Genomic DNA, 27451 nt, shown 5'->3' on the forward strand with positions numbered 1-27451 from the left:
GAGTAAATTCTAAAGCAAAGCTGAAGGATTCGTCAACAACTTAACAGCTAGCCAGACTGTACCTTAACCAGGTTTACAGTCAAACTTTAAAATCTGGTTTCAAATGCTAGCTGTAGCAAGCTTTGACACCAATTTGAATAAACTGGGAGAGGGAAATTCAGTCTGTTGGGATGGGGTGCTGACAGCTGACCTGCAGTTAGATCTCTCCACCAGCCTGATTTCCATTCAAAAGAGTTCTATTTAATTTATTCCATTTATATCTTGCCTTTCTTCCCAGCTGGTCTCTCATTCAGGCATTGACCAGACCCAGACCTATCATAATCCACATACTTTAGATGTCATTAAATTGGTAACATTTCCCTACTTTTAAGAGTTTGCTTACTATTTTCTAGAAAAGAAATTTAAATGGCAAAAAAAGGTGAGGTAATCTATACTGAAGATGATGGTTTCTTTAAAGCACATATGAGTTATATTACTTTAACAACGATTTCCCAAAACAAACAGTTTCTTTGTAATGCAGTAATTTTTCCCAGTCTTGGAATGGATGCTCCAAAGGAGATTTGTAAAATTGTGAGCAAAAAGGAGAAACTTACTGGCCCAACGTAAGTAGGACAATAATCGTGCCTTGACATTTTTATTAGTGTTAAAGCAAAATCCTCTTCCCTACTGACATTTTTACAGTAAAAATATGTAAAACCAGTTATTAAATATACAAGTTTTGAAAATTTCACATTTCAAGTAGGCAATCGACTTCATTTTATGAAACAATATAGATTCAAGGCCTGGCATATACAATAGCTTTTACAGCATCTTGTTCCATCAGTGAGTATCCGCCCATCATTGTACAATGGTGAATTATGGGTTGTGCAAATTATTCACTGGAAAAAAATAAATACAGAAAATTAGAAAATGTGTCATGATAATTATCGTTCTGCCCTAAAAATCACCAATCTCCATATATTTCAAAATTAGGGAGGGCAAAACTCTGAAAAACGAGTTTTCAACATATAATGAAGAACTGCTCTTACTCAAGTTGTTACAGTTTTTGCCTAACAGCTTGTTAAGCAAAATGATCGTGCATTTTCGTGTTTGATTAGCATGTGCAATTTAACAGAGTAAGAGAAATACATTACCTAGTTTGAGTTCGGGTCCATTTTAAGGCATGACGTGGTGGTACAGAAACAGAAGGATGGTAAAACGTACAGTCGACTCTGGTGCACTGAGTGTTAAACCTGCAATGCTAAGTAAATAACAGGATTGAGAAAAGGCAATGTCAAGGGAGTTCAGTTTTGCCTGTTTAGTCGAATCCATAGAGTGTACACTACTTGCATATTTCTATTTGAAGTATGACATACCTTTAATACAAGCTTTCAAATATATGACTTGGGTTATCTTAACATAGGGTGGAAGATTTCTACGGTCGATTGACTACTACAAATCCTAGGACCAGTTCAATAAAATTCACTTGATGAATAGCACCTGATGAACATGTGAACTGAGTCAATGTAAAAACATTGTATTTATAAGGTGATATGAAATTCCCATCTGGATTGTTATCGACGGTTCATTCACAGATGCATATCACCACTTGATGCTGCATACATCAAGGAATGAATATGCATACGGCAACCAAATCCTACAATGGAAGGGGAAGTCCATTTTCACTTATTTCCCCCATTCCTCTGGTGTCCCCGACTGCTGTCCCTCAAATCTGCTCCAGAGGGTTGGGGGATCCTTTGTCAGCAAGGGACGAAGGGTGGAACAGGAGAAGGGGGACACAATTGGATTTGACAATAGTTAAAATCAAAAATAAGGTGCATATAAATTGCAAACTAGGACTACTTCTTGAGTATAACAAGACCTGTGCTTAGCCTTCCTTCCTGGTTGATGTATATAATGCATGTGTGCATGTATGCACACAGATGTTGTCAAGCGCAGCGTAAGGTATTCTTGAAGGCTGGAAATATTAATAGTGATTATTTAACGAGGCTGGGCTAATACTTCATATTCGCTGGTGCAGAATGAGTTCCACTTAAAGCTTCGGCCCAACTTTTTGAAACTCCCCTGCAGAGGAAATGAAAACATGGTACTTACTTTGGGATGGTAGAAAGGGCATTCCATTTTCTTACAAGCAGGGAAGAATCGACATAGTTGGCTGTTAGAAGATGTTGGCGGTGCTGGAGGTGGAGCTGCAAAATCCATTAATGGAGGAGGGAAGTGACTGATACCAGACACAACAGCGAATGGTTTCACGTGTACTGACAACATTAAAAAACACTGCAATTTCAATTCCTAAAGTTCAACAGCAGGAAATTGTTTCTGGAGGCAAGTGAGACAACCACCTTGCTGCACTAAGATGGTCTGGATCTGGTCAGTGTCTGGATGGGAGACTGTAGGATCCATTTGCTGCAAATCCCATAAGATTATGACAGACCAGATATAAATATAATGGATAAATAAGCAGTTAAAAACCAAAATTCAGATTGCTTCAGAAAGACGCAACATTGACAAAAACACATAACCATTTTTCCATCTGTGTTCAAAACACAGCTTTCTGCAAAATTTCATGGTCTGTGAAAGGGGAAAACACAGCTCAAATCATGTGCTACAAAGTTGTTTCCAAGCTAAAAAGCAGGGGGAGGGGGGAGGAGAAACAGAGAGACTGGGAGTCTTGGGTCCTCCAAGGAGGACAAGGAAGTGGCTAGCCATAACATTTGCTGGAAGCGGCAGCAATGAGCTAGGCAAAGAAGGGGAGCACGTTCCCATCACCCCACAAGCTGCTGTCAGTCCTTGTGGGACAGGGTTGAGTTCAGAGACCTGGACCTGCCTCCTCTTACATTAAAAAGACAACTTTGTGATGTCTTTTAAATTATCATTCAGCAGCCTGCGCTGCTTCAACCAAATATTATGAAACATGCATACTGCGGACTGCAATGGTCACAACTACCAACGGTTGCAAGATGATTCTATCTTATACATTCGCCATTGTTTGCAACGCACTGGTTGGCGGAGCTGTTGGCCTGGCATATTTTGTTTTATGCTTTTTTTGGTGGTGGTGGTAGGGGGAAGGCAGAGCTGTCGAAGAGCACCGCAAACTTTTTACGCTGTGGTTTGGCACAGCGGATTTGCTGCTGGACTTTTCTATTGTCGTTAGCAAATGGCAAGTTTGGTGTGCCGCTGTGCTGCTTTGTTGCATTTTCAACAATTGTTTCAGCCATCCGGGAGTGTGTGTGTGTGTGGAGGTCAGAATCAACAACTGACCCAAAGGTCCATCTAGTTCAGTATCTTGTTTCCCAACTTGGCCAATCGGACGCCTCTGGGAAACCCACAAGCAACCTGCCTTTGGTTTCGCTAGATCAGATTCTGCTGTCACCAGCACATTCTTCCCAGCAAGCCCACATCAAAACCTGGAATAGCAATAAATCTTTACCTGGTTTAGGAGGTGGCAGTGGGGTCCGACGACTGGCATGAGTGTAGGGGCAATCTGGCTTGGTGCACTTGGCATCGTATTTACAATTTGGATGGATGAACAAGCATTTGTCCGCAAATTTGCAGTTGGGAAAGACTCTGGAATGTGAAAGGGAAAGCTGCTGGGTAAACTTGTTAGAATGCATTCACTTTCAAAATAATGTCTCTGTTTACACCTCAGTCCTCACCCCTGGCATCAAATACAGTTTTACTTAAATCAAGACACTGTTGCTCTTGGGCTAGAATTCTAAAGGAAAACCTCAATTCCGATTTTTCGAAAAACCCTCTGGCTTCAAGTGCCTTCCACGCTCAAATAATAAACGGGCAGAAATCTGGAAGCCAATTCTAGAGAGTTCAAAGCAACCAAAAAAGTTACATGTGTGCCAAAATCAAGGTCTGCCAAGTTGGTAAGGTCTGGGTTTTTCCAATGAAATCCCCAAACTCTAAAATGGGCATAAAAAGAGCCAAAATGGATCCCAATGATGCCAGTGGACATACTCAATACTGAACTGAAGGGGGGGGGGAAGGTTAGTTGTCAGACCTCTAGAGAACTGATCTGATGTTTGTGGATTAAGAACTGGACTGGTGGGGAAAGGGGAATCTCGTCACTGCCACATCATCCTGAGTACTCAGCCCTCTGCAGTGACCCCGTTTCATTCTATGTTTTGTGGATTTTTTAGATCACAGATGAATTAAATGCTCTGAGAAAGGGCTACAGAGCTGAATAGTGCTGACATAAATCTGCTCGAGGGAGCTGCAGAACAATATATGAAGTAGCAATGCATTCTGAAACACTAAAAACAGCTTTTCAGCTCTTCCCCCAAACCTCGCTGTACTATATATACCTCACAATATTAATTGTATTCCCTCTTTTCATAAGGATTTGCCTCTATCACAATTAAATATATACTTCTATAGTGTATATTTCTCACAGCTATTTTCTGGATGTTGTTAGCCTGCATCCCTCTGGATGTTGTTAGCCTGCATCTCCCATCACCCCTGGCCACGCTGCTTTGAGCTGTAGGGTCCTTCAACTTTAGCCTCGGTTGGGTACACGAAACCCTGACTACGCTACCCGTTTGGCTACACGTGTTTTACTGTGGTGAGGCAAGAAGCCAACCAAATCCACAGCTGTCAGGAAGCAGAGCTGGAGACCCAAGAGCAGACCCAGCTCCCTTCTCTCCCAGAAGCTTTTGTGCAGTGGCCTGCTCAATCAGACCCCATCTAGCCTAGCATCCTGTTTACTGCTGTAGTCAGCCAATGGCTTTTGCGAAGCACACAAGCCTGGCAGAAAGGCAATTGCCCTTCCAATATAATCCCTCTACCTGGTCTTCAGAAATGAACCGTCCTGACCCTGGAACTTTGATTAGGCGTTATGACAAATAACCAATGGCAGACCTCTCCTCCTCTTTGCCTCTGTCCAATCCCCTTTTGCCCTTTAAGCTAGTGGCCATTGCCATAACCCGTGGCACAGAAATTTCACTCCAGTGCAGTGCAGTGGAGGCTTTTGCTCAGGACTAATACAGAGGAGAAGACAGGGGGAGAAGCTAATTTTTGTGAACGCTGTGCCTGAAGACCAGGAGGGCCAACTGCATCAAGAAGCATTTGTACCACTAACTTGCACGGCAATGTGGGGTGATGGAAGGCACATTCGTCTCCATTTTTGCAGGCGGGCCAATACTTGCAGCGCTCGGGTACTTTTTCCGCTTTGTGCAGGGCACCAACATCCTCCATCTCCACTGCAGAGAGAAAGCAAAGAGGCTCCAGTTGATCTCAAGTGGTTTGGCTGTTCAAATTTAAGACCGTTTCCATCCCAGGGATTATTTACCCACATCAAAACCATGCAAATTTGAGACTCTCTAGTGTCAAAATGTGATGGGGTGTGCTATTTATTTAAAATATTCCTGCCCTACCTAGGCCTCCAAGTCAAGAGAAGAAAAATAAACAGAATATTTGTTTAAAATAAGAAACAATAATTATAAGGCACCAGCAATTGAAAAATACAATACACAACCAGCTGCTGTTACACATGTGACATGGGGAAATCGCTCCTGGCTCATGATTTCATCTCTGGGACAGAAGCATTTCTGTCCTAGGCAACTGTATAGCCTGAGGCTCCTGGCCCAAACAGTAGAGATGATCATAACTGGCTACCCCCCAGGATTTAGGAGTCTACTGTTTGCTGCTTCAATCCCAGATGAGCTTTCATTAAGTCAGGAACGCAGGGTTGGCAAAAGTGGTGATCCCTTCAGATGTTGTTGTGCTCCAACTGTCCTAAGCCTCATCAGGTGCATGGCCAATGGCCAGGGATGATGGGAGTTGTAATCTGGCAATATCTGCAGGACCGCAACTCCCCAACCACTGCCTTAAATGTGGTGCATCCAACCAGGGCCTGTGCTGTTTGCTAATTATGCTTAGACAACGTTGAGGGTGGGGATCAGAGCTGTGTTCTTCCCATTGTGAGAGGTCTATTAGAAAAGAACCTGCCATGGGAACTTAGCCTGCAGTTCAGTCACTGCACTCCTTCCTGCCTTGTGCTCAGCTCGAGTTGCCCAAAGAAAGCAATGCAAATAAAGAAGCTTTGCAACGAAGCTAACAAAAGATGCTTATCCACTGGGGATGGACTGTTACCATCGGTGCTCTCCAGCTGTCTGGATATAATGTGCATCTGTTGCGCACGAAGGCTTCTTAATCCCTTGTTGGCTGTTGCTTTGGGGGCAACTGGCCTTACTCCTTCCATGAGACTCATTTCCTCCTCCTCTTGATCAGACAAGTATCCTGGCGGGCTGGGGACTCCGTCCAAGGTGACTATGAACTTGGGACTAGCAGGCTTCTCTGGCTGCATAAGCTGCTCCCTGGGATGAGAGAGGGGAACCCAGAAGGAACATCAAAGCTACTGAAACAGAGAGCAGACTAAATGTGTGACAATACAACACCCAATTCATGACAATTTGTGAAAGTTTTCTGTTGACAAAAGACCAAACTTTGTTTTTTTTTTAAGGTACATTCTTATCTCTAAACCACTTTCCTTAAACTTCTGATAACTGAGATATGCATTTTTTCTATGCTAAAATAGAAAAGATGCTCCCCTCTCAGTTTGTGTAAGGAGAGAACGTAAGATTCCTGATGGATCAGACTAGAGGCCTCTCTAACTGAGCATCATCTTTCTCAGTAGCCATCCAGATGCCTCTGGGAGGTCTCCAAGCAGGATATAAGACCCGAAGGATTTCCTATCCCCAGAGGCAACTGATTGGCTGAGTCTGTATGAGTCATTGCTCTTCCAATCAGAAGGCCCATCCAGAAGTGTGACTCATGCAGGGCCACAGTAAGTAGGCTTCTTGCTACCACAAGGCAGGGTGATGGTCACCCGTTTAAGATGGTTTTAAGAAGGAATCAGACAAGTTTGTGAAAAATTAAGATTGTCAGTGGCTACTGGTCACAATAGCTGTATTTATGATCGGAGGCAGCATGCCTCTGGACACCAGTTTCTGAGGAACAAGCAAGAAAGGGCTCTTTTCCTACTATCTGATTGCAGCCAATAAGGACATGGCCTGCCCTCAGCTGCTTTTGTAGGTGAATCCTTTGGGCTCATTCAATCAACTGATTTATTGCAATGTGCTAGCAGTTGTGAATTATTGGACTAAAGTAGCCCTGTCATTTAATGAGCCATTTGAAGGCAAGTAAAAAAAAAGCCAGGGAGAGGAACTAGGGCAATTCACCATGGCTCTCTTTTTTAGAAGCTAAGAGACCTAATTCACACAACCCCTTTGACATTTCCCTATGTATGATGCGACTGAGCACCAAAACACACCACTCATGTAATCAGGTATGCCAGTTGCTGCAACTAGGTAACTAAGCTTGAGTTTCTTAAGCCTCTTACTGAATTTTTAAGGAACAACTTTTTACCTTGCCTGTATGAGCCGTCCTGAAAGTGCCTGTAAGGCCTCCGAGGCCCTCTTACCCACTTCCAGATTCTGGGGCACCATTATCTCCTCGGACAGCTTGGGCTTCTTCAAGATAAATGATCTGGTGTCTGTGTGGACCATCGATTCCAAGTCGTAGTAATCTAAGCCAGAGAAAATGGTAGAAGTGTTCAAATAAGGCTGTCATAACCCAAGCACGGGGACAAGTGTGAAGCTCTTTAATGAGGATAAGCAAAGTCACGCAGCCTGCCCAGTTGAGCATTAAACTAGCATATTTTCCACTGCAGCAGGAACAGAACTGTACAGGTATCCCCTCACTTGCGTGCGACCACATATACACACGGCACCAGGAAATCAATCAATCAATCAATCAATCAATCAGTCAGTCAGTCAATCAATCAATCAATCAATCAATCAATTCTAACCTGAAATGGTGGGAGATCTGGAAAGTCCTTGTGGCTGGTGAGGAGACCCTCCAAGAGCCCAAATAGGATGCTAGTGAGCCAAAAGTCTAGAAGAAAAGACTCCAAGGGCCCCAAATGGCACACAGGAGCTCTCACTGCTGCCACACTACCCTGCTCAAGCGCTGTTAGATGGGAAACTGCACTTACTGCAGTGGGCTCCCCACTAACGCACATTTCACTTATGTGTGCGAGAGTTTAGAATGTAACCTCAGAGTAAGTGGGGAGTTGCCTGTGCAAGCAGCCACTGAAGTCAAGATGGCACTGCACTAGATAGGCTGCTAATTCAGTTCATATGCTCTCGTCACTCCTGGCCCAGCAGTCCTTTAATGGATACAAGAGTGGCCGCAAGAAACCACGCTTGCAACCGCTGCAGCACACAGTGTTAAACATGGCACAGCGCTATGCACATGCATAGTCCTATCCCTGCTGCTAGCTCTGCACCAGGAGAAGCAACTAGTATTGGATGTTAATTGAGCAAGAGTGGCATTGGTGGGGAAAGAGAAAGCAAGCAAAAGAGGGAAGCACAGGGTGGATGGCCAACCCGTGTAGGCCATTGCATGACTGCATTAAAAGCATCTCTTAAGTACGTGGGATGTTGTGTAGAAAGCTATCTAAGATTCATTGCTTGAACAAAGGTGGCTATTATAGTGCAGTCAGAATGAATGCCTTTGACATGACCCATCAGGAATTTCCCCCTGTGCAAGTCTCCCTGAAATAAATGGTGCCAGCCCAATAATCCACCTGCTTGATTCCATTTATTTAAACAGGACTTTCCTCAGAGAATCTTTCAAGGCAAACAGAATGAACGGATGTGTGCTTCAGAACACTCAGTCAAATGAAGGCCTTCAAAAGTACTCCACAGTTTGCTATAATCTGAAATAAAAGCAATTTAAGCTTCCTCCCAAACAAAATTAATGCATCAACGTCGGACATAGTAACACAAAGTCCACTCGGGATTGGCTTTAAAAGCAGGTGACAAAATAAGTACCTTCCCATTAGCAAAACACTGAAGGGACTTAAGTTTTTTCAAATAAGATTTGGACTTTAACCTAATAAAAGTTAAATGGCACCGTTTTTGGCTGTTAGTGGATTTGGGAAGCCTGCTTTCTTTTTCATTAAATAACCACAGCTAACCTTGTGCCTTTTGTAATGCTTCTCCAATGGCGGGTTCAATCTGGAGACGGGAAAAGAGCTGCCTTTGCTGGGTTCCTAAAATAAATGTGGAATGAAAAAGTATTTTACTGCCTGTGCAACTCAAATTAAGGGACAGCTATGCAGTCACTTCCTGCAACTCTATTCTTAACAAGTGCTCTCCCACCCTCCGCAAGGCACGGGATTCTCTTACAATCAGCTTCCACTTATTCTAGTCATCTGCACAATTGCTAAGAGATTTCTGCCTCCTCCTCTATGGACCTATTTGAGCAATACTTTACTCTTGGATTCTACCTAGAGAGACTGGAAGTGGACTTTGGGCTTCTGCACTGCCTCCCTGCTCTGTAGCTGGTTTTATGAGTCAACATTACCTTGGATGCCTTTAAAAGGGGATTAAGGCAAATTTAAGATGGATAGATAGGTCCACCCTTGGCTAATTGGATGGCTACCCCATAATGGCTAACTGGAACATCTCCATTTAGAGGCAATGAATGGCACTGAATTCCAGTTGCCGGATTGGTAGGAAAAGAGACTTTATGCCCTGCTGGTGGGCTTCACAGAAGCAGTCCAGTAACAGAAGATGTGCCCCCCCCCTCATTATAGTGAGGAAATGAAAGAGGAACACACAAGAATCTGAGGCTTATTGGGTTGAGATGTGTCTGGAGGCGGTTGCAGGATGGATGGCGGCTAACAGATTGAGGTTGAATCCTGACAAGACAGAAGTACTGTTTTTGGGGGACAGGAGGCGAGCAGGTGTGGAGGATTTCCTGGTCTTGAATGGGGTAACTGTGCCCCTGAAGGACCAGGTGCACAGCCTGGGAGTCATTTTGGACTCACAGCTGTCCATGGAGGCACAGGTCAAATCTGTGTCCAGGGCAGCTGTTTACCAGCTCCATCTGGTACGTAGGCTGAGACCCTATCTGCCTGCGGACTGTCTCGCCAGAGTGGTGCATGCTCTGGTTATCTCCCGCTTGGACTACTGCAATGCACTCTACGTGGGGCTACCTTTGAAGGTGACTCGGAAACTACAACTAATCCAGAATGCGGCAGCTAGACTGGTGACTGGGGGCGGCCGCTGAGACCATATAACACCGGTCTTGAAAGACCTACATTGGCTCCCAGTACGTTTCCGAGCACAATTCAAAGTGTTGGTGCTGACCTTTAAAGCCCTAAACGGCCTCGGTCCAGTATACCTGAAGGAACGTCTCCACCCCCATCATTCTGCCCGGACGCTGAGGTCCAGCGCCGAGGGCCTTCTGGCAGTTCCCTCATTGCGAGAAGCAAAGCTACAGGGAACCAGGCAGAGGGCCTTCTCGGTAGTGGCGCCCGCCCTGTGGAATGCCCTTCCAGCAGATGTCAAAGCGATAAACAACTACCTGACATTCAGAAGACATCTTAAGGCAGCCCTGTTCAGGGAAGTTTTTAACGTGTGATATTTTACTGTATTTTTGGTTTTTATGGAAGCCGCCCAGAGTGGCTGGGGAGGCCCAGCCAGATGGGCGGGGTATAAATAATAAATTATTATTATTATTATTATTATTATTATTATTATTATTATTATTGAGATTCCTGTTCAACAGAATTACATGTGCCTGCAGCATAACACGCGTTTTAGGGCTGGAGCACAGAATTAACCTCTCCTTGAGAACAGAGCACTTTCTTCAGTATCACCTGGAAGTCTCCCTAATGCTTGTTCCTTTGGCTCCTCTTCCTGCATCTGGGAGTTCCCTCTGGACGGCCGGCTCTGGCCATGTATCACTTCCAGAAAGGTTTCCTCTTGAGATGTCCGGGTTCTGGGAGCCACAGGAACTGTCTGCTTTGCTGGCACTTTCCACAAATAAAAAAGAAAAAAGCCATCAAAGGCCGATATGCAAAGAACAAGTGATTCATCATCACAAAAGTTAATTGCATTCTCTAAAAATCCAGACAAATGGGCCAAAAAAAGCAGCAATTTCTAACCTCATAAAAGTTTGGCTTTCAGACGGATTTCTGGCACGAAATTAACTCAAGACATTAATTAATAAGCTACCCCTTTATCGCTCCACGAACCTTCTGCTTTTGTCTTTTACACCAGCTATACTTCTGCTTTCACTTGAATGTGTTGGTTTGGAGAACATTTGTCTCAGTCAAATGTTAGCTGACACACTGGCTAGACAGCCAGCAGAGAAATCCGGTTGCACTGATGCTTCCATCTGGCTGCTAATAGAGTATCATCATCTAGGGGGCAAGAACATTTGCCAGAACTTCTCACAGTCCTTTCTTACTTGAGGGGGAGCCACTGAAGGCCCTTCCTGCCAATGCCAGAAGATTACAGTGGGCTTTAGATTCTCAGCAAGGCTACAATGCTAGAACATTAATGTGTGGTTTCAGTGCTCCATTTCACGGGTTGTTTTTACGATTGTAATGTAGTCCTTAAAGCTGCAAGCAATCTTGAAAACCTTCTGCTAGGAGAGATGGAATGTAAATCCCATCAGCGAAATATAGAAATATTTCAAAGACTTAAGGACCGATCTGCACATTGAGCTTAAAGTAAGATTTATACCCACTTAACCATCATGGTTTCCCCCAAAGAATCCTGCTAATTATACTGAAAATTCTGTGTTGGGTACTTCTAGTTCCCTCACAGCACTACGGATCCCAGCTTTAGCCTGCATTCTGCACTTCCCTGGGAATAAGCTTCCATAAACGTGCAAATAGACATGTCTGGGATGGCATTGTTAGTCCAGGGCATAGATAGGGCATAAGGGAGACTGTGGGAGCTTTTCCGTAACAAGTGGGGCTTCTGTTCACTTGCAACACCATTTGGTGCCAGCTATGCAGCAAACATCTCACTTGTGAGATGCTCACTTGCAATGAAAACTGACCTGTGGGGCTGGTGTCTGTAGCGTCAAACCAAAAACCATTTCCAGAGGGGCAGCCATGTTAAGTTAAAACAACAAACAGTGGCACCTTAACATGGATGATGGCAGGATTTTTCAGGGACTCGGTGTATTGCCTGATGTTAAAACTTAAACATATGCAAAATATGCACGGTTAGCATTCACAACAGATCTTAAGTTCAATCCTTTGTGTCTCGCGCCACTGGAGAGTCGCTGCCAATCAGGTTTGACAATACAATGGACCAATAGCCTGACACGATAGAAGGGAGCTTCCTATGACCCTAATAGCAATAATCGAAGATAAAACAAACATCCTAACTTAGATCACCTGTAGTTGTAGTAAGATAGAGAACCATTGTGACTCATGCCACAGGTGGTGGCAGTGATCTTTTGGATATGTTGCTGTTTAGGTTTATCTTCCTGTGCCTCGATTCATTCGGGCTTACTAAACTGGGCTTGGAGCTCACGCGTCCCTGTCAAACTACAGTCACTTACCTGCAGCATAATTTGTTGTCTTTGTAACAGATTCCTGGGCTTCAGAGATAGCCTTCAATATTAAATTCTTATTGGCCTGTTTGTTAGGCGGCAGTGAAGGCCTGGAGGGATTGAACAAAAAAAGATACAAGGAAATTAATTTGTCATTGTAGAAGAGTGAAGTATTGCTAAGCTGTGTTTTCAAAAGCTTGGCTGAAATCCTCACGAGGTGCACAGATGAGAATTTTTGGAGTTATTTGATCATCCGCCACCTTCTGTTGCATCCGCCACCTTCTGTGCTACTCTGTGAGCCACGCATCCTATTACTGAAATAGGACTGATTTCTCTTCTCCTGGCATTCATCTCCACACAGAGGGCACCCTTCAATATTCTGCAATCCCCTACCATACATCCAGTGACTGTAGAAGTCACGCTTCTGCTGTGGCGGCCGCAGAGGCCAATATGGATGCGCTCCTGATCTTCTGTAGTCCTCTCTGACCTCATTCCCTTTTCTGCAAACATAATGAAATAACTGTTGGATACAACTTTCGGATCCATAGCAAAATACACCTTGAGATCAGCACTGGCCTGCAAGGTACTGCCGGGAAAACACTGCAGGGAAGCTAAGGTGGAAGGGAAGTCCCACCTTGGTTGTTGGCCTGGGAGGCAGAGGACACCCTAGTCAGGACTTTTAAACATGTAGGTCACATGACCTCCTGACACCAGCAGTGTGCCGAGTCAGCAACTGTGGGTTCACACGACCGAGGCATCTCCTACCCATCAGTTTCTGGTTCAGTTGGCAATTCCTCTCCCCACTTGATCACCCTGCAGCAATGGCAGCAGTTCCCACTAGCGTGCTGCTCCCAGGGCTTGCATTTGTTTTCTCCTCCATAAGCAATCATTTACTGCAAAAGCCAGGCCTTAAATACAGTGGTACCTCGGGTTAAGAACTTAATTCATACCGGAGGTCCGTTCTTAACCTGAAACTGTTCTTAACCTGAAGCACCACTTTAGCTAATGGGGCCTCCTCCTGCTGCCCTGCCGCCAGAGCACGATTTGTGTTCTCATCCTGAAGCAAAGTTCTTAATCCGAGGTACTATTTCTGGGTTAGCGGAGTCTGTAACCTGAAGCATCTGCAACCCAAGGTACCACTGTAATCAAGCAATACGATGGCAACAAAATTACTTCTAATGTATTTTCCTGGGCATATGGCATCATTTAATCTTGCCATGTGGCCCAACACCCAGAAACAACTTAGGCACATCAGGAACTCAGGACAATCTATTTTGATGCTTACTTTCTTTGGCCTAATTCAAACCCCACAATTCTTAGATACCTTCTCTCAGGTTTTGCAGGCACAGAGACGCTGCTGGAGATGCCTCCCAGACGGAGTCCACAGTCTTCCTCTTCCTCCTCCTCCTCTCCATCGTTGCTGAACCGTTTCACTCGGACTACAGAGCTTACAACTGGGAGTTTTCTCTTCCTCAAGTTTTCTTCCTGCAAGCGATACAATAATTTATTTGATACGTTTTTGTTTGAGAAATTTGTAGCATCCCCTTTAAGGCAGGCATTTCCAGGACAATGTAACTATCGTTGATTTTGCTTTGAAAAAGAAAAACTGGCTGGTTTTCCCAATGTCCATGCCCAATGTGTTTTCCATGCCTGATGGTGAGTGAAGCCTGTTAACAGGCCAAAAAAAACCCCCACACCATGTAACTGAAGTAATCACAATTATACCCCTGCTTGCTCCTGACTCCCTCTGGGGTTCTGCTGTGTTGAATTTCCTAAACATCATGTACATTTGTTGGTGAATATATAGAGAAAGGTATGGTTATGTGTGTGTAAAACTTTAACACACACACACACACACACACACATTGGGACAACTGGATGGATCAAAAGCATGTACTTAATCTTTGAAGAAACATGATGTTTTCTAAAGTGCAACATAATAATAATAATAATAATAATAATAATAATAATAATAAATGTACTTAACAAGCTGTTAAAATTCCAGAAACAGGACTCAGATTCACAGGTACTATGCAGTGTTCAGGCCTTAGTTCCCTTCACCCCAAGAGTGATTCAGATGATCATATTTGCCCTTGCTGTACCACTCAAAGCCAAAATCTACCACAGCAAGTCCTCGCTTCTTTCTCATCCACCTGCCCCCTCCAATTTTGCTTCGGAAGGTTGTTTTGGAATCAGAGAGGTGGATGGTTCCCAGTGGATCAATTAGTCGAACTCCCCACACTATATTTAAAAGCAATGGCAGGTGTTCAGTTGACTTTTGCTTGGGGAGCTGAGCTCATTTTGTTTTGTTTTGTTTTGTTCCTCTTCCCGTTACCCCAACCTGTCCCATTTTCAGGATAACCTCAGGATACCACCGCAATAAGAGGTTCTTAGCACAAAGGGGGGGTCAGGTTGGGTTTTCAACCTTTATTTATCACATTCACATCCTGCTTTCCCCTCAAGGAGCTCACAAGAGCAGGTGGGTGGTTTCTCCCATTTTATCCTCACAACAGCTCTGTGAAGGAGGGAAAGTAGAGTGTCAGTCACTACGGTTGCCCAATGAGCTTTGTAGAATTTCAATCTGAGTCCCCTTTGTTCAAATCCACGACACTTTCATCAGTAACTCATGAAAAAAGAAAAAAAGGACTTGGACACAGCACTTTAAAACACAGGTGTGTGCCTAGAAACACAGCACAAAAGGATGTCTGGATGAGCCCTAAGATGGAAAGCCAGAAACTCATGTATGATAAAGAAATTATCACCTGCTAAATAACAAACGTTATTTGCAAGTCCTTCTTGCATTCTCTCTCTCCCCACTCCCACAAATCAATGTTCATTCACAACCAAGGAAGTTAGAAATTTGCCTTCTAAAGAAAACAAATTTATATTTACACTCCCAGCCACTTACTCATCCATACCTAAGAATGTAATGCTTGATAGTATCCTGCCCCCTTGACACAAAGGGTGAGTGCAGAAGACACTAACACATAGCAAAAAAAGGACAGGAGAGTCACATCCATCATGGAGGAAAGGAACCAGTAGCTAATATCAAGACAGCCCAAAATATGGTGAGATTAGCTAGATATGACTGAGAAGAGCAGGTCCAGAGTGAGATTCTCAATTTTGTATGATCAACTGTTAATAGTGGGGGATTTGTTGAGAAGGGCACCTACAACATGTGTGTCCACTGATGTGTTTATTTTTAAAATAACACACTACTCAAGTTATAAAATGGATTGAAACTGTAACCTGAGGAAGAACTCAGAAGCCTCCCACTTCCCACTAGTGGTTCTGCTTAGCGCCATCAATGTATGCACTGATATATAGAATGACGTGTCGGGGTGTTTTAATGTCCCAAAGGCTTTACAAATTTTTGACAGAGGAGGAGACAGTAGGAAAAGGAGAGGCAGACATGACAAGGGGCGGTATTTTATTATTTATTCATTTAAATATTTATATCCCGCCGTTCCATGCCTTTCAAAGATACAACACCAACACAATGTAAAATACAATCTTAGAAACGACAACAACAACATTGATAAAACACACCAGCAGACATTATCTGAAGGCACTTGACTAAAAATGGTCAGCTGGCCTAAAACAGTTTGATGTGCATGCTCATTAAGGGGGTTGTTCCAGAGTACTGGTGCCACTACACCAACTGCAGCTCCGTTGATGGGAGGACAGTGAAAGTGGCCTTAAAAGTGGCCACGTCAGTTTTGAAGGTCAAGGCCAGTGCCTGGAATTGAGCTTGAAAGCAAATTTGTAGCAATGAAGCTTGTACAAAACAAGCGCTAAATGGTAGACCCTACGGGCCCCAGCATTCTGAATCGCTTGACATTCCTGGATTGCAGCTCCACATAAGGCACATTAGAGTAATCCAACCTGGAAATAACCGTGCTAGATTTGAATTCTCCTGGAAAGAGCACAGCTGGCAAATCAGATGGAGTTGGTCAAAGGCAATCCAGGGCACTGTTGTCACTTCCACATGAAAGAGCACAGACAGTTCTAGCAGCACACCCAAGCTGTGAACCTGCTGCTTCTGGGGAGGGTAACCCTATCCAAACAAGTTGATCTCCTCGCCCAGGATCATCAGCACCACCTGTCCAAACCCTGAGGTCATCTACAGAGGCCCTTCTCAGTGTGCCTTCTCCATTGGAAGTGCCTCCATCTTGAAGGATGTGCTGTCTCTAAGGAAGCTTTCTTTGTCATCCTTTTGCCACAAGGCTAAGACTTTTTTTATTCTCCTAGGCCTTTTTAAAGATTTCATTAGTTTAGTCCCTGTGCTACAGTTGATAGTGCTACCTGCAGTATTTGCTCACTGTTTTCAGCTCATGTGGTCTGTATTTTCTTTTATTGGATTGGCCTTTCAGTATTTCTGTTTCTTGCCGGGTTAGTTTTTTTAAGATTCACTGAATTATTATTTTTTACTGAATTATTCTTATATTTTTAACTGACTGTATACAATGCCTAGAGAACTTGTTTTATGAAGGGGGTCTAACAAATATGATTAACAATGAATACATACAGGCATACATATGTCTGTCTTGTCTGGAGTTTCAGTTTGTTCACCCTCATCGACTTCAAGACTCCCAGACACAGAGTATGTATGCAAAAATTCTTTCTCCTTTGGGGCTATTGGCTACGACAACTTAAGTCAGCGGACCACATTGCTGTCTAGGTTATCTTCCAGTGGTTCCATGCCAGAAGTGGGTGAGGGCAAAGGAAAAAGCTGACAAAGCAAAATATGAAACTATTACCTTTGTACAGTAGGCTGGTTTCTTCATGCAGCCCTCTCTATCCAAGCAAGCACCCACTGCAGGAGGGTGCATAGAAGGGTTGATGAAGCAATTGATCTCAGAAGGGTGTGTGGCCTGGGGAGAATCTCAGGGCCAGAGACAGAGGCCTGGAGGGACCCAAATGGCCCCTGGGCCTGAGGTCCCCCACCTGACTTGAACCAAAGGCTTCCAACATGAGGATCCCATTGTTCGTTTAAAATGAACAATGATACTTATATGCCCTTCTAAAAGATCTGGGGTGGAGGAAGCAGCTGCCGAATGTGTAGAACAAGTGGTCACAAGGATAGTGTCCAATTAGAATATGGGGCAAATAGGTACTGAAAGCCATATATCCATTCATCCCATTTTCTTTCTTACAGTGTGTTTTGCTCTACAAAAGACCAGAGAGCTAATGCTGGGATTGACCACAGGCTGATTCAGTGACAAACTCTAGAACATGCAGGGATCTGAAAACCAAAAATCACACAACCTGAACAGGCAAGGTTCTAAGAACAGCAGCCAGATAAACTAGATAGTTGGTTTTACCCTCAAGTTCAGCTTAGTTTGATGATTTTCAAACCTCATTCCAAGGAACTCTCATTTTCCCTCGCAAATGTCCAGGGTTGCTCAGTGACAAGGTCAGCAAAGGCAGTCAAGCTTCTCTGAATGACAGCTGGCCCATCAAGAGTGCTGGGTGTGAACTCAGGCGCACTCTTAGCTCATACAGTGCTGCAATCTGTGCCTATCTATTTATTACCCCTCTCTCTTTCCAAGGCACTTAGGTGCCATACAAGGTTCCTTCTGGTTTATCTTCACCACAGCCCTGTGAGGGAGGGTTAGGCTTAGATATGGAGACTAGGCCATGCTCATGGATGAGTGGGAATCTGAACCTGGGTCTTGGCGTTCTAATCACTATACTACACTGACTCTCTGGGTAAGTGAAGACCTTAGGCCATTGGTCTTCAACTGGAGGGTTGGGAATAACCATCAGGTTGTGGCCTGATCTAAGGTGGGTCTCAACAGCACCATACAAATATTGAGTAAAAACTAAGAAATGGGTCTGCAAATGCATTCCATTGGGTTAAAGGCGAGTCCTGGGTCTGGAAACATTGAAGACTATCGCCCAGGAGCATTCTCCAGAATATTCTACAACACGAAGGCGTTCCAGTCAGACACATTAGTGCGACAAGAGATCCCCAAAGACAGGAAACTTGAAATCCTCTTATTTAGTATTAGCCAATGAACAAACCTAAGAAAAATGGACCCATAACACTCATGCAAGGCCCAGCTATGCCCAGGTGAGGGCTACAACTGCTACTCACCCTATTTAAGGCTAACACCACACACACACACACATTTTTCACTCCCTAGTCACTAAAGCAACTAGAATCTGGATGCCACAAGGTTTAGATGCCATGTGTGAGATATTTTTGACCACTCTTGCTATGTTTAGAACAGGGGACTCCAAGTGTCCATGGTGACCTCCGTTTGTTGAGTACATGTTAAATTACCGGCATAGCTTGGGCTTACATACTTACCTCACTGCTAATTTTATCAGCATTCCCTTTGGCAGTGGGCCTGTAACTCTCAGCCAAGCTGCCAAACACGTCTGGATCGCAGAGCTGGACGGCTTCCAGTGACCTGCCGCCCTGCATGTCGAGCTGCTTGCCAGTCTGTATGCTACTCTGTTGTGGCATTCTCTGAAAGTGCATGTTGCCTTCTGCACCTCGGCTTGCTGGTGGGCGGTAGATTTCAGCAGATGGGCGGGAGGAACCGTAAGTCACCGTCACGAGAGGCTTCTTCCGGGGCAGCCGATTCTCCTGCACAAAATTGAGGTCTTCATCAATGAGGTCATCCGGCTCAGGCTTAATGTCGATCACAGCTTCCAAGGGGGACAGCTCCCTGAGAGGTTTCACAGTTGACATCAGGAGAGATGGGGAGGTGTCTTGGCGAGGCTGCCTGTGTGAGAAGAGAAAATATTACCTCTACCTCATGTCAAGAAAATGCTTGCTTGAAGCCTCCAAATTGAGAAGGGAGCATAAGAATATGTTTGTCAAACTTTCACAGCTCTGTTCCTGGTAGTCCTCACCTATGAGGAGGCGTGAATTGCTATAAGGTGCTTCAGGGTCAACCCAATCCTAAATTGAATGAAAAATCTGTTTTTGCTTCTGACACTTTGGGGCAATTCTAACCCCACTGGAATGACTGAGAAGACCAGAAAAAAAAACCATGTACATAGGCTACTAGAGGTCACAGTGACTGCACCAAATTCTCTAGACCAAATGAAAATTCCCCAGTGCAACTTATCCTCATTCAAAATGTTCAGATTCCAATTTTCCCATTCAAAACAATTATTTCCCACATCACAGACTTTATGCTGCTGCTTGTGTTGTTCCAGGTTGCCCTTGTGACTTCTGGGGAACAACATCCCTAACCTCTTTCAAAAGAATCAAAAAGTCCTCCAGTTTGATGATCAGCTTCAACACCAAACTATCAATGTGAGAGGCAAGCACAACCTATGGAATGCATTTATGAAGGCTCCCACAAGGCTTTATTTCATAGGAGAATGTTGTTGTTACTATTTAAGGTGCATGTGCACACACACACCACTTAATCATCAGTGTTTCTAAGCAGTATTACAATTGTACTGTTCAAAAGATAATGTCCAATAAGGCAGTATTACTGCTCTATAGTATTTATTTTAGCATTTCAAAATTGTAAATAGCAATTGGGTGGCTTGGCAGAAAAGCAATACATAAATGCAATGAACAAATGCATAAATAACCACTATGTGTTACTGGTTTTTAAGACATGAGAACCTTACCGGGAGGCAGCAATTTTCTGTTCCTGGGAGCTGGTTGAAACTCGAGAGTCACTCCTTTCTGGTCGAGAACTTGAGACTGTAAGGGGCTGTAGGACTTCCTCCCCACTTCTCTCCCCATTTCCACTTGAAATGCTTTTAACAGAAGGCAAACTGCTCTCAAAGATGTTCGATTCAGAAGATTTTAAGTTGGTAGGTTCTGGAGATACAGGTATTCCTTATCTTATTTCAAAGTTCAATGAAGTATTAACACATAACTGTAAAATATGTTTTGCTGCAGATTTCGATAGAAATGCACTTCCTTCAGTTCACATTGAGTAATATATGCTTTCAAAATAATATTTTCCCTGTTTGCATGAGAATGTTACTTAAAATTCTAATTTCTGTGCAGTCATAACAATTAAACTCTTACATAACAACATGCAACAATAATTATTTTTAATGTCTAAAATGTAAATGAAAGCATACACACATTATCCCTTCCTGAAGATGCTTAATTTCCAAACAATAAGCCAGGTTGTCTTTCCTTTACTTACCTGTAGTTACAGACCGAAGCTTATCTAGCACACCATGAAGCCTGAAAAATAAGAAAAACATTTTAATGGCTAGCATCTGTTTCAAATGCAGTTTCTGAAGGGATATGCTACTTCGTTATGTTGAAATTTGGAATAATGAGCAAATGACTTTCTTAATGCAAGTTATCAGCATGGAGGCAAGTGCAATGCAGTGTAGCACACTGGATTGGAATACTAGAAACCAAATTCAAGACCCTGCTCTGCCATCAAACTTTCTAGGTCAGTGTTTCTTGAGCTTTCGTCTCCAGCTGTTGTTGGACTACAACTCCCATCAACCCTAGCTAGCAGGACCAGTGGTAAGGGATGATGGGAGGTGTAGTTCAACAACAGATGGAGACCCAAGCTAGAGAAACACTGTTCTAGGTCGATGAGACCAAATCATCAACTCTCAAACTTGTTAAGGAATGCAGTTATTGTTAATTATCCATGAGTCAGCAGAGATTACTCATTCCCCGCAATGCACCTGCAGGCATCTTGTGACTCTCTTATCTGTGTTACTGGGCAGATCTGTGGCAAGTAACTTTGTGTATATAAAAAAGGGCTTAGCGTAAAATATACTGTGTGAGTTGTTGGAAGTTGGCTGTTGCAGCACTGTGAAGTTGTCGAAACACTTTGTAAAGATTACAGGTAGGTAGCTGTGTTGGTCTGCCGTAGTTGAAACAAAACAAAATAAATAAAATAAAATAAAAAATTCCTACCAGTAGCACCTTAGAGACCAACTAAGTTAGTTATTGGTATGAGCCTTCGTGTGTATACCAATAACTAACTTAGTTGGTCTCTAAGGCACTACTGGAAGGATTTTTATTTTTTTATTTTTTTATTTTGTTTTGTTTCAAGTTTGTAAAGAGAGAGAAAGACCACACTTCAGGACTCACAAAACTCTAAGCTGTTGCAGGACTCTGCAAATTGACTTAGAACTTCATTCAGCAAGGAGTGTGAATCAAATACCCTCCTCTGGGCTCAGAGAGAGAGAAGACATATGTAACATCTGTAAATAGTATGGGTGAGTGTTGATGTTGGCTTAGTAAAGACAACTCTGCTACATGGCTGTTTCCTGTGGTGAGCTTAACTGCTTGACTGAGCTTCTGCATCACATATTCACAACCCCAGCAAAAGTAACATACAACCCAAAGTAATAAAACAGGATCAATAAAAAGTTTTATTATTGTTTCTGATCCCCGTTTTTATCAATACCATCAACTAAAGGCATATCCACATAGTTGCCTCTTGTGCTTTGAATTCAGCATTTCAGTGCAAAATTGGAAGAATACCAAACTGCACATGTATTACACGTAACAGCAGCAGATGCACTGACCCATTTCAAAGGAGGATCCAGGAAATGGGTGGGTGAGGAAACTCTGAAAACTGAGTTGCTCTCCCAGCAACATCAAGCTGGATGTTACACTTCATTTGACAACTAAGGTAAAAGCCAGTCATAAAATGACTCAGTACATAGAACTAGGTCATGAGTTTTAAGATGCATCAGCTTTACCATTCAAATTCAGGAAAAGGAGATGGTCAAACCATAGTATTCTTCCTTCAGTGAAATGCAACCAGTTCTTATGCCACGACACATTTGCTCAGCACCTGAAAAATAAGCTGAACCCCCTAGTCCTGGCCATTTCCACGAGCTCATCTGCCTTGAGTGGCTTTATTTTGCAATGTTGCACAGGTGAAGGTTATTCATGTGCCCTGGCCTAAGCACTCATCTAGACGTGGAGGTTTCAGGATCAGACTACAAAAGAATTATAGTTCAAAGAATTAGAGGGATGAGAAACATACCATACAGTGAATCTCACAGTGTTATTTCCCAGAAAGAGGGAAAGGTCCTCCGTCATCTGCTCCTGGCTCTTCTTGTTGGCCACCATGACCATGATATAATCAGGCAGCTCTTCATCTGATTTAAAGAAAGGGAAATATAACTGGATGTTATATGTTTTAAGGGCAGCTGTAGAGTTTGACTACAAAACAGTCATAAAAAAGGGAGAGGGCAACTTTCAGATTATCCCAGGCATAGAACAAGAAAAGAAACAGAATCATTACAGGAAATGGCATGGACCAGAGACAGTATGAAACCATGTATTTTGGCCATTAGTTAGACTCCCAGGGGTACAGATTAAAGGTGCGCTATTAGAACATAGATGTTGCTGGTTGCAAACAGTAGCCCTGATGGCAAAAGGCCCTGCAGCACAATTCTATGTTTGTTTTAGTTGGGATTAAGCACCATTGAATTCTGAGGGACTTAATTCCAAGTGGAAGTGGATAGGAATACTTAATGTGAAATTCTGGGAAGGGTCTTCTTCCCTTCCCTCCTGGTCTTTCTTTTTCCCAATTTAACTTGTTTCAGAATATAGCCTATGTTTTATTGTGGGTTTTTCTTTACTAAGTTTGTGGTATGGAATTTCCTTTTTATTTACTTATTTCCTGATTTTATTTTCAATGCCCACCAGTAAGGGGAACCATATATGAAGAAAAATGTGGCACATCTGCTTTGGATATTTGCTCATTATTATTTCTATAGCACCTACAACCAGGAGCTTTACAATTAAAAATGAAACACACAAGAGTTACACAGAAATACACACCAAGGTTATTAGGGTTGCATAAAAGCCTTTCCCCCTGTATCCTGATGGTTACAGTGTGAAACAGGTTAGGCCAGGGGTCAGCAAACTTTTTCAGCAGGGGGCCGGTCCACTGTCCCTCAGACCTTGTAGGGGGCCAGACTATTTTTTTTTGGGGGGGGGGAGACGAATTCCTATGCCTCACAAATAACCCAGAGATGCATTTTAAATAAAAGGACACATTCTACTCATGTAAAAACATGCTGACTCCCAGACCATCTGCGGGTCAGATTTGGAAGGCGATTGGTTCGGATCCAGCCCTCAGGCCTTAGTTTGCCTACCCATGGGTTAGGCTGAGAGATGGTAGCAGGCCCATACCAAAGCTGACGAACCTGTGGCCTTCCAGATGCTGCTGAAGTACAACTCCCATAATCCCTTACTATAGGCAATGCTGGCTGGGGCAGATGGGAGTAGGATTTCATCTGGAAAGCCACAGGTTCCCCATCCTGGCTCAATGACTTCACAACTGTGGAACAGACAGAAATTCAATAGGTGTTGTTTTCCTCAGCATGGAGATATAGTGATGGGAAATGTGGCACCTGCTTACATTATAAATCATTATGGGATACTTGGCAGTAATAACAAATGGTGAACAGTCTTTGTACATACATGTAAGAAAATAGCCCCAAACTAGATCTGCAATCCTATTCCCATTTACCTGGCAGGAAACCCCACTGAATACAATGGGACTTGCTTTTGAGTAAAAATGCATTGTTGTGCCCTATTTTTACAACTAAAGGCACAAGAAACTTACCCACATATGCTCCCAGCTCCTGTAGCTTTCCTTTTATAGCACTCTATATGAAGAACAGAAGAGCAGCCATTTAGGATTGCACAGTTTCAAACAAAAGGCATTCAGATGTTGCTCTAGAAGTCTCAAACTCAAAACCAAGGTTCAAATGAGTTTGTTCTTGAGGGACTGCCTGATGTAAATGGCAGCAAAACATTATTAATTTAGACAGTGCCATCAGCGGGCATGGTACCTTCCAGCAGACAGCGCCCTGTCCTGAGGATCTTATAATCTAAAATTCAACATCAAGAGGAAAATGGAGTTGAAAAATGGAGACAGGCATAAAAAGGAAAACAATATGCAGCTGTTACATGGGCTCAGATTGCATTTCAGTAGGTCAAGGGAGTGACAGACTCCAATATAATATTCCTTCCTGTGCTACAGGTGGGCTAATGTAAACACATTGTTGTCATATAAACACAAGCTACTAATATAAGTTCATCATTATACAGAGGCTTTCCATACAAAATTATAAAAAATAAAGGATTGCATTTAGCTATAGCTTTCATGGAGAGCTAAGGCTTTAAAACTGCAATCCTGCACACTCACATTTTACTTGCAAGCAACTTTTAAATGCAAGGATTCCTGCCCTCCTCGACAACTGGGCTCACGGCAAACATTTTGTAAAATAAAGGATGATTTGGAGATTCAGTGTGTTTGTTTTGTGAGTATCCTTACAGCTAGGTGGCATAGAAAAAGGACCGTTTGCTTTATACCTAGGTGGATAAAAATTACATATCGCTTCTAAAAAAAAACATATTAAGTATTATTGACGACTAAAAAGTCTTAGAGGAAATCTGAATAAAAACATGTTAAAGCCTACACTTATAATATCTTTAAACTGGTTTGCAACTAACAGTATTAAAGGTTGCTTTTCTATGCTAGAGGAAAAACCTTGCGGGGGAGGGGGAAAGTATATGACTTCTGAAGTTGTGTACTGTGCATGACCCAAAGTTGTGTACCGTGTGCTTACTACTGAATCCAGGGTCTAACAAGGTCCCACATGTGCTATACTCTGGGAGACATCCTCCTCCATTTCACGAGGATTATCCACTGATCTCTCCAACAACCTGATCTCTGCAGTGCTTTCTGTTCTCAAATCACAAATATTTGAAATTCTACTTACTAAACAACATGGCATTTACTGCACTTCCATTCCATGAAGAAACACTGTTTTGCCAAATAACTATGAATCACTGATTGTAGAAGTTCTGAATATTTATTTATTTATTCTACCTTGAATTCTGTGATGAAAGGCAGTATATATAGAAATCAGTATTTTGTCTGTAAACAGACATAGTTCTGAAGTGCATGGGCTACATGTTCAAATATTTTAGATCATACCCCTAGGTTACATAAAGGCTCTTTGCATTTGAAAATCAGTATGCTTGAATTGTTACAGCAATCAGTTAAATGTGCATGACTGTTCAGGAAATAGAGGATGTCCAGCACCATTTGTTTATTTAAAAGATGTTTATCCCTTCTTCTAGGTATTCACCCTAAAAACATTGAGAAACTTTACTTACGGTAAATAAAATAAATTAGTCATGGTGGCTCAAAATTCATGATTTAAAAGCAATTCACCCATGCACAGCAAAATATTTTTACAAGGGAATCATACAAGCCCATATATTTGCAGATTTGGTACACTTCAGTTGAAGTAGTGCATGTCTCCAAAATTTGTTCTGCAAACGGACATGAGGAATTCTGCATTATTGAACCACTTTATGTGGATTTCTGAGGTATTGTGCCATCTCTATTACTTTCTGCCTAATCAAACCATAAGGATGTTTGTTCTGTGCTACGGTTTCTATGGTGACTGAGCTACAAGTCCAGGTCCTGGGAGGATTGCCCTACCTTTAGGAATTGCGTAATGAATAAAATTACGCTGGGTGATTTTGGAAAATTCAGTTGTTTCTTCTCCAGTGTGGTGTAGTGGTTAAGAGCGGTAGTCACGTAATCTGGGAAACCGGGTTCGCGTCTCCGCTCCTCCACATGCAGCTGCTGGGTGACCTTGGGCCAGTCACACTTCTGTGAAGTCTCTCAGCCCCACTCACCTCACAGAGTGTTTGTTGTGGGGGAGGAAGGGAAAGGAGAATGTTAGCCGCTTTGAGACTCCTTAAAGGGAGTGAAAGGCGGGATATCAAATCCAAACTCTTCTTCTTCTTCTTCTATCATGGCAGTGGGAAACACTGCATGAGACCCCAAAAGGCAACACTTTATTTTTGAGCGACTAGAAGTCGCTCCATCCTGCAATTTCTACAGAGATGCATCTGAACTGAATAAACAAGCCTCCAAAATCAAGGGGGGGGGGCAATGTCTGGTTTAAAAATATTTATTTTATTTTACTCATTATCGATGGTATCCAATATGGCCTGCCCACTGACAGAAGGACAGAGGAAAAAAACAATTTACAATCATTCCCACTCTCCACTCCGTCAAAATCTGCTCAAAGGTCTTTCAACCTTCTGAAACACGTAGGGGGATATCGGGGCTGCTTGGGCAAGCGGGTAAATAACAAAAAATGCCCATTTCCCATTCTGATATTAGATTTCTTCTAGCGTAGACAGTATTCAAATACCTCCATACCCCACATCTTTCATCCATGGAGCTCAGGTGGCATTTACATGGCTCTCCCCTGCCCTTTTCATCCTCAAAACATGTTAAGTATGATAGGGATGGAGAGATAGCGACTTTGCCCAAAGTTACCCAGTGGGTTTCCAGTACTTAGGGGAGAACTTGAACCCGGGCTTTGTTGTTGTTTTGCCGGCTACGTAGGAAAACGGGGAGGAGGGGGCCGAGGATTTGAGAAAACAAAGCAATAAAGTTTTGGCCTTTTTGCAGCGGGGGGTGGATAAGAGGATGCGCGTTTCCATAGTATTATATGAGCTTTTTTTTTTTTTTTTTTGAGAGGGGGATGCAATATCCAGGGAGGCACAAATCTTCCCACATCTCTCTGCCCTACAAGTGCGTGGGGTATCAGTCAGGATATCTAAATAGGCAGAGCAACCCCACAAGCTCGGGGGGCTCAAATTTGTCCTGTGGGTCACACAACAAGCTCTGGGGGCTGGAGACGACTCCGGGTCGAAGGGCGTCGCGGGGGAAGGCCCTCCGTCGCCGCCTCCAGTTTGTGAGGAGGAAGGGCCTTGCCCCCCCAGCCCGCCCATGGGGTTTCCTGACGGGGCGACGGGTCTGGGCCCACCCCGAGGTTGGGGGGGGGACGGGACCCTCTTTTCCCTTTCACCCCGCCCTGCTTCCCCCTCCTCCTCCTCCTCCTCCGGGCTGCCCTTCTCCCCCGCGCGGCTCCGCCTCTCACCCGGATCTTGCGGCTGATCTCGGTGCCGATCTCCATGGCCTCCGACCGGGCGCCCGTCCCGCTCCTGCCGCGCGCGGGGGTGGTGGTGATGGGTGAGGGAAACCAAAAAAAGTGCGCTAGGCCCAGGCCTGGACCAGAGTCGGAGCCCGTGCGAGCGAGCTGGGCCGCGAGGGAGGAG

At 43.5% G+C, this 27451-nt stretch overlaps 1 protein-coding gene across 1 annotated transcript; it reads right to left on the reverse strand.

Moving 5' to 3' along the window:
* Positions 1-620: 620 nt before the first annotated feature.
* ZC3H14 (zinc finger CCCH-type containing 14) lies at positions 621-27451 on the reverse strand. The gene is made up of 17 exons (XM_082232895.1): positions 27274-27451; positions 23922-23964; positions 22329-22443; positions 20508-20548; positions 19975-20170; positions 18689-19109; positions 13697-13857; positions 12382-12482; positions 10679-10834; positions 8990-9064; positions 7375-7534; positions 6100-6323; positions 5087-5207; positions 3431-3567; positions 2095-2189; positions 1134-1240; positions 621-878 (listed from the first exon to the last, which is right to left on the reverse strand). Exons 1-17 carry the CDS (start codon positions 27307-27309, stop codon positions 872-874), a joined length of 2196 nt encoding a protein of 731 aa, XP_082089021.1. The 5' UTR covers positions 27310-27451; the 3' UTR covers positions 621-871.

The sequence above is a fragment of the Podarcis vaucheri genome (genome assembly GCF_965113315.1).
Source record: "Podarcis vaucheri genome assembly, chromosome: 1".
In the NCBI taxonomy this organism is placed as follows: Eukaryota; Metazoa; Chordata; class Lepidosauria; order Squamata; family Lacertidae; genus Podarcis; species Podarcis vaucheri.